The sequence below is a fragment of the Mus pahari genome, chromosome 3 (genome assembly GCF_900095145.1).
Source record: "Mus pahari chromosome 3, PAHARI_EIJ_v1.1, whole genome shotgun sequence".
Lineage (NCBI taxonomy): Eukaryota > Metazoa > Chordata > Mammalia > Rodentia > Muridae > Mus > Mus pahari.
In genome coordinates, this window is record NC_034592.1 from 71,016,690 (window position 1) to 71,028,967 (window position 12,278).

The 12,278-nt window shown below is 39.1% G+C and overlaps 1 protein-coding gene across 1 annotated transcript; it reads left to right on the forward strand.

The window, feature by feature from the left end:
• Positions 1-6,141: 6,141 nt before the first annotated feature.
• Positions 6,142-7,087, forward strand: LOC110319386 (olfactory receptor 1009). Its single transcript, XM_021194880.1, has one exon. It carries the CDS (start codon positions 6,142-6,144, stop codon positions 7,084-7,086), a length of 945 nt encoding a protein of 314 aa, XP_021050539.1. The 3' UTR covers position 7,087.
• The last annotated feature ends 5,191 nt before the right edge of the window (positions 7,088-12,278 follow it).

Below are 12,278 nucleotides of genomic sequence, written 5' to 3' on the forward strand. Positions count from 1 at the left end.
CTTTTAACATTGTTGGGACTGCTATAGACTATGTGTACTTTTGAAGTTGGACTAAATGTATTTTGAATTATAGGTATGGCTCCTATAGACTCATATGTTTGAGCCTCTGGTGGACAAGGAGTGGAATGTGGTGGTTTGAATATGCTTGGCCCAGGGAGTAGTACTATTTGGAGGTGTGGCCTTGTTGGAGTAGATGTNGCCTTGTTGGAGGAAGTGTGTCNCTGTGAGCATGGAATTTAAGACCCTTGTCCTAGCTTCCTGGAAGCCTGCCTTCTCCTGTTTGCCTTTGTATAAAGATGTAGAACTCTCAGCAACTCTTGCTTCTCATCTGTCTGAATGGTGCCANGCTCCTGTCTTGATGACAATGGATTGAATCTCTGAACCTATAAGATAGCCCCAATTAAATCTTGTCCTTTGTAAGAGTTTCCTTGGTCATGGTGTATTTTCACAGGTATAAAACCNAAACTAAGACAGGAGGAAATGGATCATTCATCTTACTCAAGTATGATCTATAATATCAATCCCCTAGGCAAGATTTATGCACTACTGAAATAGTGGCACCACNNTTATGAGAGTAACCAACAGTTCTCTGTGTTTGAGGCATTTTCCCAAGAAGGAATCTAAGCCTGCTAATATAAGCCTGTTCAAATGTTCGAGGNTAATGAAGGTCAAAATTATAGGGAGGAGCTTACTAGTGTTGTTTGGAAAAAGTGACATGATATCAAGCTATCTACTAATGTAGAAATGTAGTACTTACATTATTTACTGAAAAGGTTTATCTTGAAGCTTTTATTCTTGTTAAAGAATTAGCTCAACAAAACAATTTATTCACAAATAAGTTGATCTCACTAGATTTGCCTTAAAGAATTTCATGATAACAAGTACATTTAATTTGATTCTCATTCAACAATAAAATTCCCAAGATACAGCACACTTTAGAGATATAAACTCCCTTAAGGTGGAAAATGATGTAATTGCTTCTGGGAATTTCATGCAGGTGAAGCATATTTTGTTCCAGAGAGGAGTTGTACTTGTTTCTTTTGGAAAGAAGAATAAGAAGGAGTAAGAGTTAACTCCTGGAAAACCTGGCCTCTTCCATGTACAGAGGCATAGGCAGAACCAGGGATGCCTGCATTTTAGAGGGAGTCCAGTTTATACTCTCTTTTTAATTTAATCATTTTTATCACCATCAAAGAAGAAAGGTACTTATTTAAATGTAAGTTAAGGTCACCTTCCAAGTCCATTCTTGTATCTCTATCACTCTCTTTTTTTGTTTTTTACTTTTTATAGAAATTTGAGGTGAGTTAAATGGATTTGTAGGACACCAAAATAATACAAGTTAAAAATGTAACATAGAGATATGAATTATCAGATTACAATGATATCAAAATCTAACATGAACTTAATCTGAAGTAATTGTGACCTTCTCTGCCCTGAGGAATCATCAGTCAATGTCAGTCCATGAGAGCAAAGGAAGCAGAGGTGATGGACAGGGGCTTCGGAAGCCCTATGAATGTGTAGGGTGAATGATGGCACTGGGATCAGCTGCAGGGAAGTCGTTCAATTTTAATTGGGCTGATTCAGGGCTTATAAAAATTTGAGGATGGGGGTCAGAATATCCAGGATTGGCAAAGGTCATTGGCTGAAGGCTTGAGGTACTGAACGCCTCATTAGCTCAGGGAAGCATTTCAGGAGCTAGCTGAACCAGTTCTTATTAGGAGAAAGGAAGTTAAACCTATAATCTAACTAAGGCTACATGACATTCTGCAGGTAGAGGTGTGTGTGGGTTTTTGAACTTCCCAGACAAGGTCAGAGAAGAACAATTTGTTCCAGAATGGAACAAATAGAGGACTCCTTTTATTGATAGGAAGTCCTCTGTTATGTGCTGAGCACAGAAGACTATCCAGTCAATGGTAGACTTTGACCTTAATTAGCAGTTTCCCTACATTTCTTCTTGATTTATTTTATAATAGTGAGGTATCCTTGTACCCCTCAGCCTCTGTGCTGGGGATGACTAGGTATTGAACCAGAACCTGATTAGCAGTGAGTTTTACAATGCTACTTACATCTAGCATTTTAAAAATTAGGCCAGGCAGGGTGCCAGATAGAGTGGGGTTTAGATGTCCAATACATGGTTAAGGAGGGGGGGGGGGAGCCAAGTCACAAAAGGCTTTGAGTACCAGGGGCTTGGGGGGGGGGGTTGGCAAATAACATGCCCTCAAATCCTGTAGAAGATCAGATTCATTAACATAAAAACAACATTCCTTCCCCAACAAAATAAAAGTCCCTCTGTATTCAGCAAGAATTAAATCTAGGGCCCTCAGGTTTTGGAGCACATCCCCTGCTAGGGAGGCTATCTGTCTTTAAAGGGACTCATGATGGTCTATAGTGGAGGCCATCACTAGGTTGAGTTTGTCCTAGCAAACCTGGCCAAATGGTGTGTTTAGATAAGGGCTGTTCCAGCAGTTTTGGCTGTATCCATCAAGATGGCTTCAACTTATCTGAGATTTAAAAGGGTGAAGAACTTTTTTTTTAAATCTCCTCCTAGTTGTAAAGTGAATTCCTCAGGCTCATAGAGCTAAACCTGGGAAACAATTTTCACAGATGTGGAGTAACCTTGAAGTGGGGGTTTAAAGCAGGAACCAGTAGGGTTATGGCATTGTAGAAGAGAAGGTTTGTTAGCACATACTGTCTTAGTGACAGTGATATTATGAGGACATGTAAGGGGGTGGGGAGTTCTTGATGAGGACCCTGCTAGGCAAAGGGGAGGGGTAGGTTGAAGAGAGGAATGTTTTATAACTTCTCTGTAGGTAAGGCCCTGACCCAGAAACCCCCGACTAAGACAGGCCCCATGGGGTTCATGAAGAGAGATATTAGTGGGAATAGCTGCAAATAATGGCCAGGAGTGGGGAGCACAGAAGAAGTATTGGGAGAAATTAAGGTAGGTAGTAAGAGGAAGGAGGTTGGCTGTAAACTGGGTGAATGGTAAACAGGAAAAGCTTGTTTGAATCTGTGTCCAAGTTTGATTTTCTGTTGAAGAATATTAATGTGAGTGAAGATTGGTTTGGCAATGGGGACGAGTGACTGGAGATGTGTAAGTCAGCCACGGGGTAATTACCATATCAGTTATGGTAAAGTTTACCCGGGACTGGTATCTGACATTGATCAACCCAGGAATTGTGGATGAAAAGCAGAAAATGAGTTTTAACATTGGCAAGCGTGGTGCTACCTCCAACATCCTTCCAGCGGGCAGTCCTGGGTTCTTATAATTTTGTTCTGTTTGTTGTATCGAAGACTCTCCAGGGGTGGGCACTGGGAAGGTTAGGAAGAAGCTGGGTTGTAACAGAGTTAGAATGGAGGATAACAAAGACAGCCATAAGAATAGAGGACAGGGAATCTCGTGAGGGGCACATGTCCCGGGCAGCTTCCACTAGGTCATGGACATCCTTCCAGAGATCTTGTTGTTTGGTCAGGGGTGGTGTCTCTTGCATTTTTTTCCATTCTTGATCTGTCAGTGGGAGTTGAATCATCTTCTAGGTTGGTAGAGTGGGGTCGGACATTCCTGGCAGGGACCCAAATAGGCCTAGGCCTGTGCTGAGAGGGAGAAAACAGGCAAAGTCCCTTCCTATTGTTAGCAGGGGGGGGGGGGGTTCATCCTCCCTCCAACATCCATCTGGTGGGTTCTCCCACCTGACCAGGATGGGTGGTATATGTGTTGGCTGACTCCAATGACAGATAATTAGAAGTTCATCTTGGGTAGCACAGACATTTATTACAGTGAGTGTGAATAATGTCAGGTTTAATCGAGTGTTTGGTGATGGAGAGACTTATACCAGGTTTGATGAATAGCTTGTTTGATCTGTTCTTCTAGCTATGCTAAGACCTGTAATCTAAATAAGGCTACATGACATTCTGTAGGTAGAGGTATGTGTGTGTTTTTGAACTCCTCAGACAAGGTTGGAGAAGGGTAAGCCCTGCTAATGAAGGGAGTCCTCCATTATGTGCTGAGCTCAAAAGATAATCCACTCAATGGTAGTCTTTGACCTTAATTAGCAGAGTTTTCCCACAGTAATTGTGATTAAAATAAATCAATTTCAAGTACACAAAATTGATACCCCTTTAGGTTACACAGGATAGATAAGGTAAGTTCCTGGGTCTCTCATTGCATGTGTAGTATCATATGTACAGTGTTTCTAGGCTACAGAATTTATATGTGTGTTAGGGAATAACATCAGGCTGAAGATAACAGAGAACAACACAGGACAGAATAATTTACAGTCAAACTTCAGCATCAAACAGCATTTCTCTGGGAGTTCTCTGACTTCTTTAAATTTAATAATTACTGCAGCATTAGATGTGCTTTTAAACATTGAACATTTTGTATTCCACAACAGTGCATAAGCTGGTGTTGGCATATTGGGAGATTTCAGGTTCCGAGGTAGACAAGTTTTAGTGTGGAAAGTCCAGGTACACTGAGTTCGGTCTGAGTGATAAAAATCCCCTAATGCTTTTAGAAAACATCAGCTTTTAGAAAACTTAAAGCCTGGGGCTTTAGACACATCCCAGTCCACTGGTGCACAGCGTAGAGTTTGTTCTGTATCATGGTGATGACCCAGGCTTGGGCGGAAACAAACACACTGATGCTGAGAAGGAGAATCAGTTGCTGCCCAGTGGAAAAAAAGCAACTTTCACAACTAAGGCTGACAGATCCTAGATCTGTGAGTTTAAAAATAAATATTTAAGAGCTGGATTGGCAATATATATGAATACAGTTGTTGACTTTATCTGTGGCTGCCACCCACATGAGGCGCAGGCCAGGAAGTGTTTGCTTTTCCAATGGGACAATTCCCCCCCCCCCCCCGGAAGAAAATGTGTCCTTACAACTAAGATCTTATGTATACATTTATCTGTTCCATTTATTTAGTTATTTTTTTACTTCATTGAAAGTACCATAATTTGTGATTTTTTTTTAATTAAAAACTTTTTTGGCAAGGTTGAGAATGGAAACCAGAACCTTGAACACTCTTGCTATATTCCTTACCTCTGAGCCACCCATCTAGCTATTTTCACTGAAAATTTAAATATTCTTTTCTGGGCTTACTGATGGCTATTTTAACAACTGCTATTGAAAATATGAATTTTTTCCTGCTGATACTTTCTTTGTATGCTGTTCTTTTTTATTTTTCACATTGCACTGATATTCCAATGATTCATTGAACAGTTCTAACTTTTCTTAATTAATTTTGTTGCTTGACCATTTCATGAGTGTATATGATGTATAATATATTTTACTTTCCTCCATACTTTTTTAGCACTTACTCATATCAACCTCCAACCTCCATCTATCTTAGTTGATTTTTCAAAGTTTTCCATGAGTCATTCTGCCAAATAGTGACACTTCCCTAGTTCTTCTTTTCTGTAATTATTTATTTTAAAAAGATTTATCTCAATTAAAAATATTTTTGGGTTTGTGGATGTTTATGTAACTATATGTAAGTGCTCTTAACTGTCACAGAGTCGTCTCTGCAGCTCCAGCATTTTCTATTATTCTTATATTTTGTTTTCTTTATAGGTTTTGAAATGTTGTGGTATCTATTATCATGTTCAATCCATAAGCTCTATGCATTCTTCTAAGTCTTATGAGCATGTCAGAATCTACATTGCTTATTTTCAGGAAGATTCTCTTTATTAAGTTAATTACTTTATTAAATAGGATCAAAAGTAGAACCTGGCATTTATTAAGTAAGGTATTATTTTATTTACCTTCCACTCCAGCCCAAATGATTATTTTTATTTCTATTTTGGAAAGGTCATTTGAGATCTACCTCTTACAAAAATTAACTCAGAGATTTCATGAAAATAACAATAATGTTTCCCCCTTTAGTCTGTAAGGGCATTGGAGGGTTTCAGGTATAAGGCCAAACCATTTAATACTTAACACTGGAGTTTTCTCTTTATGACACTTAAACTCATGTTACTCTTCAGGTAGCATATTTTACATTTACTAATATTTTTTTAATCCAGAAAGTCCAGTTTCAGACTTTAGCCTGTAGTTTCTTCTCTTGTGCGTTACCAAGAAGTTTCAAGACACAACTATCATATTGCTATTCATTGTTCTTGCCATAGAGACAAACCTTATTGATGGCGGATGAGAACTATACAAGGATCACAGAATTCATATTCATTGGCTTGAGATACCACCCTAAGCTGCAGGTCTTCCTGTTCTTGCTCTTTCTGCTTTTTTACCTGGTTACTATGACTGGAAACTTAGGTATGATCATTCTCATCCGGGTAGATTCTCGTCTTCACACTCCTATGTACTTTTTCCTCAGCCATCTGTCATTTGTGGACATTTGCTTCTCGTCGGTCGTGGGCCCCAAGATGCTCACGGACTTCTTTGCAGATAGAAAAGCTATCTCTTTTCTGGGCTGTGTCTTACAGCAATGGTTCTTTGGGTTTTTTGTGGCCATTGAGTGTCTTCTCTTGGCATCCATGGCCTATGACCGATATGTAGCCATCTGTAACCCCCTGTTGTATTCAGTAGCCATGTCCCAGAGACTCTGCATACAGCTGGTGATCGGACCCTATGCTGTTGGTTTTTTTAACACCATGACTCACACAACAGCTGCTTTCCGACTTCCCTTTTGTGGCTCCAATATTATCAACCATTTCTTCTGTGACATGTCTCCTATCCTTTCCCTCATATGTGCTGACATACGGATCAACAAACTGTTGGTTTTCATCGTGGCAGGCGCTGTATTGATTGTCAGTAGCACCACCATCATAGTCTCTTACTTTCACATCCTCATTGCCATCCTGAGAATCCGCTCGGCTGAAGGGAGGAGGAAAGCCTTCTCCACCTGCTCTTCCCATGTTACAGCAGTTTCGATTTTGTACGGGACTCTCTTCTTTATCTATGTGAGACCAAGCGCCATTTCTTCTCTGGATCTCAATAAGGTGGTGTCTGTGTTCTACACAGCAGTGATTCCCATGCTTAACCCGCTCATATACAGCCTAAGGAATAAAGAAGTGAAATCGGCCATGGGCAGGACAGTTGCTAAAGCCAAAGTTTTCCTCAAAAATTAAACTGTCATCTGAAGTACAAAATAGATTCAAAGCAAAGCTTCCAGACACAGTCTGACCCACCTAGACACCATCTCAACATGATAAACAGTGTGCAGAGTTTGTAATTGACATCCTTTTATCTTTCTGTGTGACTTTACTACATAAACCGCATTTTATTTTAGTAAATAAAGCTTTATTTCATCATGTTACTATCAATGTAACTTTCTACTTAAGCACGGGGTTCTTTCCCTTAAATATATTTATTTTTTAAAGTAAGATAAAAGTCTAATAAATACAACAGATATGAATCATTCATTATAGCAGGCATATCCCAGGATTTTATACGTAAAATCGAAAATAACAAGCAGAGTGTTTTGCTTAGCTTGAAAGTAATTTTAATTAAATGATTTCCTCATTTGTTTAATTTTATGCCATGTAATCTATTTGCATACTAGTCTTTATTTTATATAAAAACAAACAAACAAACAGTATTTGTTGAAGTTTATAGACAGGCTGAACAACTTTCTGCTAACTTGAAACCATTGAAGAGTTCAAAAATGGGATAGGGACTGGATTTGATCAGAATGTCACAGATGTAGGTGTGAGATTTTTCAAAGCATAAAAATAAACATAGTTATTTTGTAGAAATAAAATTATGCTTGAGAGTGACTTTCTGGTATAAATCAGAATCTATGATTATTCTTGATTTTTCTAATTAGACATGGTATAACATATACAATTATGTCAAGATCTATAGCTGAGTAAATTAAAATAAGTGAAGCATGCTATAATGCTACCAGGCCAAAACTATGCAGTAGATTTATCTCAAGCCCACAAAGGTTTCACAATGCGGTTGTTGGGTCACAGTGTCCCTTGCTAGGAGTGACTGGTGGAAAAATCAATGGTGGGGTGATCGAAAATCATCCTGGTCCCTTTTTCTCTACAAGGCACCTGGACATGATTTGAGTTTTCTTTATTTTCTTTGCTTTTTAATTACTTTCTTTCTTTTTTTTTTTTTTTTTCAGTCCAGTCTTTTCCCCTCCTGGTCCTCCCTTCCACAGTTCCTTATCCTATACTTCCTCCCACCTGTCTCCAAGAAGATGTCTCAGTTTCAGCTCCACACTCTGGGGCCTCATGTTCTCCTTCCTCCCCCTCCCCACTCCCACCCACCTCACTCTCTCTCTCTGCCTCTGATGATTACTTTCTTCTTCCTTCTGATGATTACTTCCTTCCAAGTGTGATTGAAGCATGCTCACTCGGGCCCTTCTGCTTGTTTATCTTCAAGAGTTCTGTGAATTTTATCCTGGTTATTCTGTATTTTTTGGCTAATATCCATTTACTAGTGAGTACATACCATGCATGTCCTTTTGGGTCTTATCTCACCCTGGATGATATTTTCTAGTTCCATCCATTTGACTGCAAAACTCATGATGTCCTCGTTCTTAATAGCTGAATTGTATTCCTTTGTGTAAATGAACCACATTTTCTCTATCCATTCTCCATTTATGGGACATCTGGGTTGATTCTAACTTCTGGGTATCACAGATAAGGCTGCTATGAACATAGTGGGCCATGTGCCTCTGTGGTATGGGGCATCTTTTGGGTATATGCACAACAGTAGTATAGCTGGGACTTCTGGTAGATATATTTCCAATTTTCTGAAGAACCTACAGATTCATTTCCAGAGTGGTTGTACCAGTTTGCAATCCCATCAGCAATGAAAGAATGCTCTTCTTTTTCCATATCTTCACCACATGTGCTGTCACCCCAGTTTTTGATCTTAGTCATTCTGCTTGGTGTAAGGTGGAAAGGGAACAGGCTTTGAGTTTTCAATCACTATAAATACAGCCCTTTACTAGGATGGAAAATAGAATGGTTTGGGCTTAGATTGGTCGATCATGCTCTCCCAGGAACTGCAGATCCAAAGACAATATAATGTCTTTGACAGTAATTCCCATCAACAATAGAATATCTATAGAGGACAGAACCTACATGCACTTCATACTAGTAAATAAAATAAAAACAGCTCCTAGAGCTGGAAAGATGGCTCAGTGGGTACAGTACCTGAGTTCAGATCCCTAGATCCCTCATAAAACTAATGCAGAATTTTTCATCTGTAATGCTAGGTCAGCTAATATGCCATACAGGATTCTGAACAATAATACAAGCTGAATAGTATTTCATTGTGTAAATGAAGCACATACTCATCGTATCCATTTTTTTTTGTCTGAGGGACATCTGGGTTGTTTTCAGGTTTTGACTACTAAAGCTGTTATGAACATATAGGAATTTTAGTCCTTGTGGTATGGTAGAGCCTCTTTTGGGATTTTGCCCAGGAGCAGTATAGCTGGGTCTTCAGGTAGAACTATTTCCGATAAGGACACCAACCTACCTACAAAACGTTTGACCCCTAATTTGTCCTGTCTAAAAGAAATGCAAGTACAAAGATAGAGCAGAGACTGAAGGAAAGGTCAACCAATAACTGGCCCAACTTGAAACTCATCCCATCAGCAAGCACCAACCCCTGACACTATTATTATACTCTGTTATTCTTGAAGACAGTAACCTAGCATAACTGTCCTCTTAGAGGTTCTCCCTAGGAGCTGACTAAAACAGATGCAGAGACCCAAACATTGGATGTAGTATGGGGACTCTTACAGAAGAATTGAAGGAAAGATTGAAGGCCTTGAATGGGGATGGAATCCTCAAAGGAAGACCAACAAGGTCAACTACCTAGGATCCCTGGGGGCTCTCAGACATAGGCCGGAACAAGGCTCTTGGCATATATATATAGTGTGTGTGTGTGTGTATACATATATATGTGTATATGTATATATATGTATAGGATGTGCAGCTCAGTCTCCATGTGGGACCCCCAACAACTGGAGTGGAGGCTCTCCTTAAAGCTGTAGCCTGTTACCCAACAAGACTGCTTTGTCTGACCTCAACAGGAGAAGATGTGCCTAATCTGGCAAAGACTTGATGCACCAAGGTGGGGGGAATACCAGGGGTGGGGCACCATCTCAGAGGAGAAGGGGAGGAAGGATAGGGGAAGGGACTCTGTTAGGAGGGGACCTGAAGGAGGAGGGGCGCAGTTTGAGAAGTAAATAAATAAATAAATAAATATAAAAAAATTTGGTTTGTTTCCAAATTTCTGGGTGTGGAGGATATGGCTTTTTTTTATGGGATATGCTGCACACTATCATGATAATATGATTACACAGACAAAGACTAAAAACAAACAAGTCAATTTTAATAAATTTACCTCTGTGGTCTACAAAAGAACCCTGTCACATTATTATAATTTCACTAAAAAACCCCTCAATTTTAATTATAAAACTAAGTACTTGCTGCGAAGATACGTGATTGCATCTTCTAATCTTCTTTTAAGTTTAGGTTCCTGTACTGGCTAATTTTGTGTCAACTTGACACAGCTGGAGTTATCACAGAGGAAGGAGCTTCAGTTGGGGAAATGCCTCCATGAGATCCAGTTGCAGGGCATTTTCTCAACTAGTGACAAAGGGGGAGGGCCCCTTGTGGGTGGGACCATCTCTGGGCTGGTAGCCTTGGGTTCTGTAAGATAGCAGACTGAGCAAGCCAGTGGAAGCAAGTCAGTAATGAACATCACATCCCTCCATGGCTTCTGCATCAGCTCCTGCTTTCTGCCCTGCTTGAGTTCCAGTCCTGCATCCTTTGGTGATCAATAGCAGTATGGAAATGTAAGCCTAATAAATCCTTTCCTCCCCAACTTGCTTCTTGGTCATGATGTTTGTGCAGGAATAGAAACCCTGACTAAGACAGTTCCTTTTCATGTGATTAATACCAACCAATGGCAAATCTTCATGGAAGATGATTTTGTTTTCAAGTCTCCTTTGGCTATTGCCATCTGATCAAGTGTTAACTAATGATATTTGTGAGTACTTCTGGGAAATGCTAGATTTTTGTGGTAATATTTCTATCCCTGACATATTTTGATTATTTGGAGTGTAGATAATTGCATGGCATATAGGACATGTCATGGTCGTTTTGGATTACAGAATCCTGGTATTTCCTATCTCTTCCTTTGTGATGCTCCTTGAGTTTAGGTTAATAAAGATTCTTTCAAGATAACTTTATATCCTGGCTTTTTACCAATTTAGTTTTAGACACTAGTATTTTAGAATATGAAAGCTAAATTTTCCTCCTATGATATTACTACATCTGGCCATTAGATGGCAGCATCAGCACAGAAACGACAATAAAATGACCCAGCCATATTTCCATTTGTTCTTATAGCAAAAGATGGCAAGCTTGAAAAGTCTTCAAAAAGACTAAAAATTGATTTGTGGAGACTGAGGAGGTCATAGGAAAGCTTACAGTGTGCCTGTGTGCATTTATTCCCTAGGGAAGGGTCAGCACTTTCGTTGTCTTAAAAACTTTCATTGACACAGAAACAATCAATCTTCACTAATGGATTTTGACATTCATACCTTCTGATTGTAGAATTAATTATAGATAAAGAATTTCCTATGGCACACAACAGAGCTTGATGATGCGCATCCTAGAGACACATAGTTCAGATCTGATTCATCAAATATCCTTACAGGCCCCCTGTCATTAGAACAAAAGCAAACAAAATAAAAATTTAAAAATGCTGCTAACTTAACTTCAAATATCTTTCCTAGTTGGTACTTTCCTACTGCTAAGTGGACAAAAGTGTTTGCTGTTGCTTTTATTGCTCTTTTCTAAACTTGAGTATTAGAATATTTGTTTTATTTTCCCATTTTTGACAAGTTTTCATCATTCAGGAACTTTAAAATAGCCTTAGTTTAAAATAGTCTTTTTTTTTTTTTTTGGTAAGGCAATGCACATATAATAATAATGGAGGCTGGCTGTCTACCTCCATCCCTTGGTGGTACTCCTGTTCTCAGTAGTTCATTCTGCCAAATGCATAATTGAATTTTTTTTTAAAAAAATTGAAAATACTAACACTTGTTGAACTCTTAAAATATATGTTTAGCATAAAAATATAGAAAACCCCATAAAAGGGTATGTCTTAGGTATGTCAGTGGCAGTTAATCTTTGTTACCTTTATTAACAATAGAAGTACCTGGCAAACACATTTTTGGGTGCATCTGTGATTTTTTTTTTTTTTTTGAAGAGACTTCCTGAATGTTGGCTGGGGTCCTGTACTAAAGAAAGAGAGAGAGGGAGATGGGGGGAGGGGGAGGGGG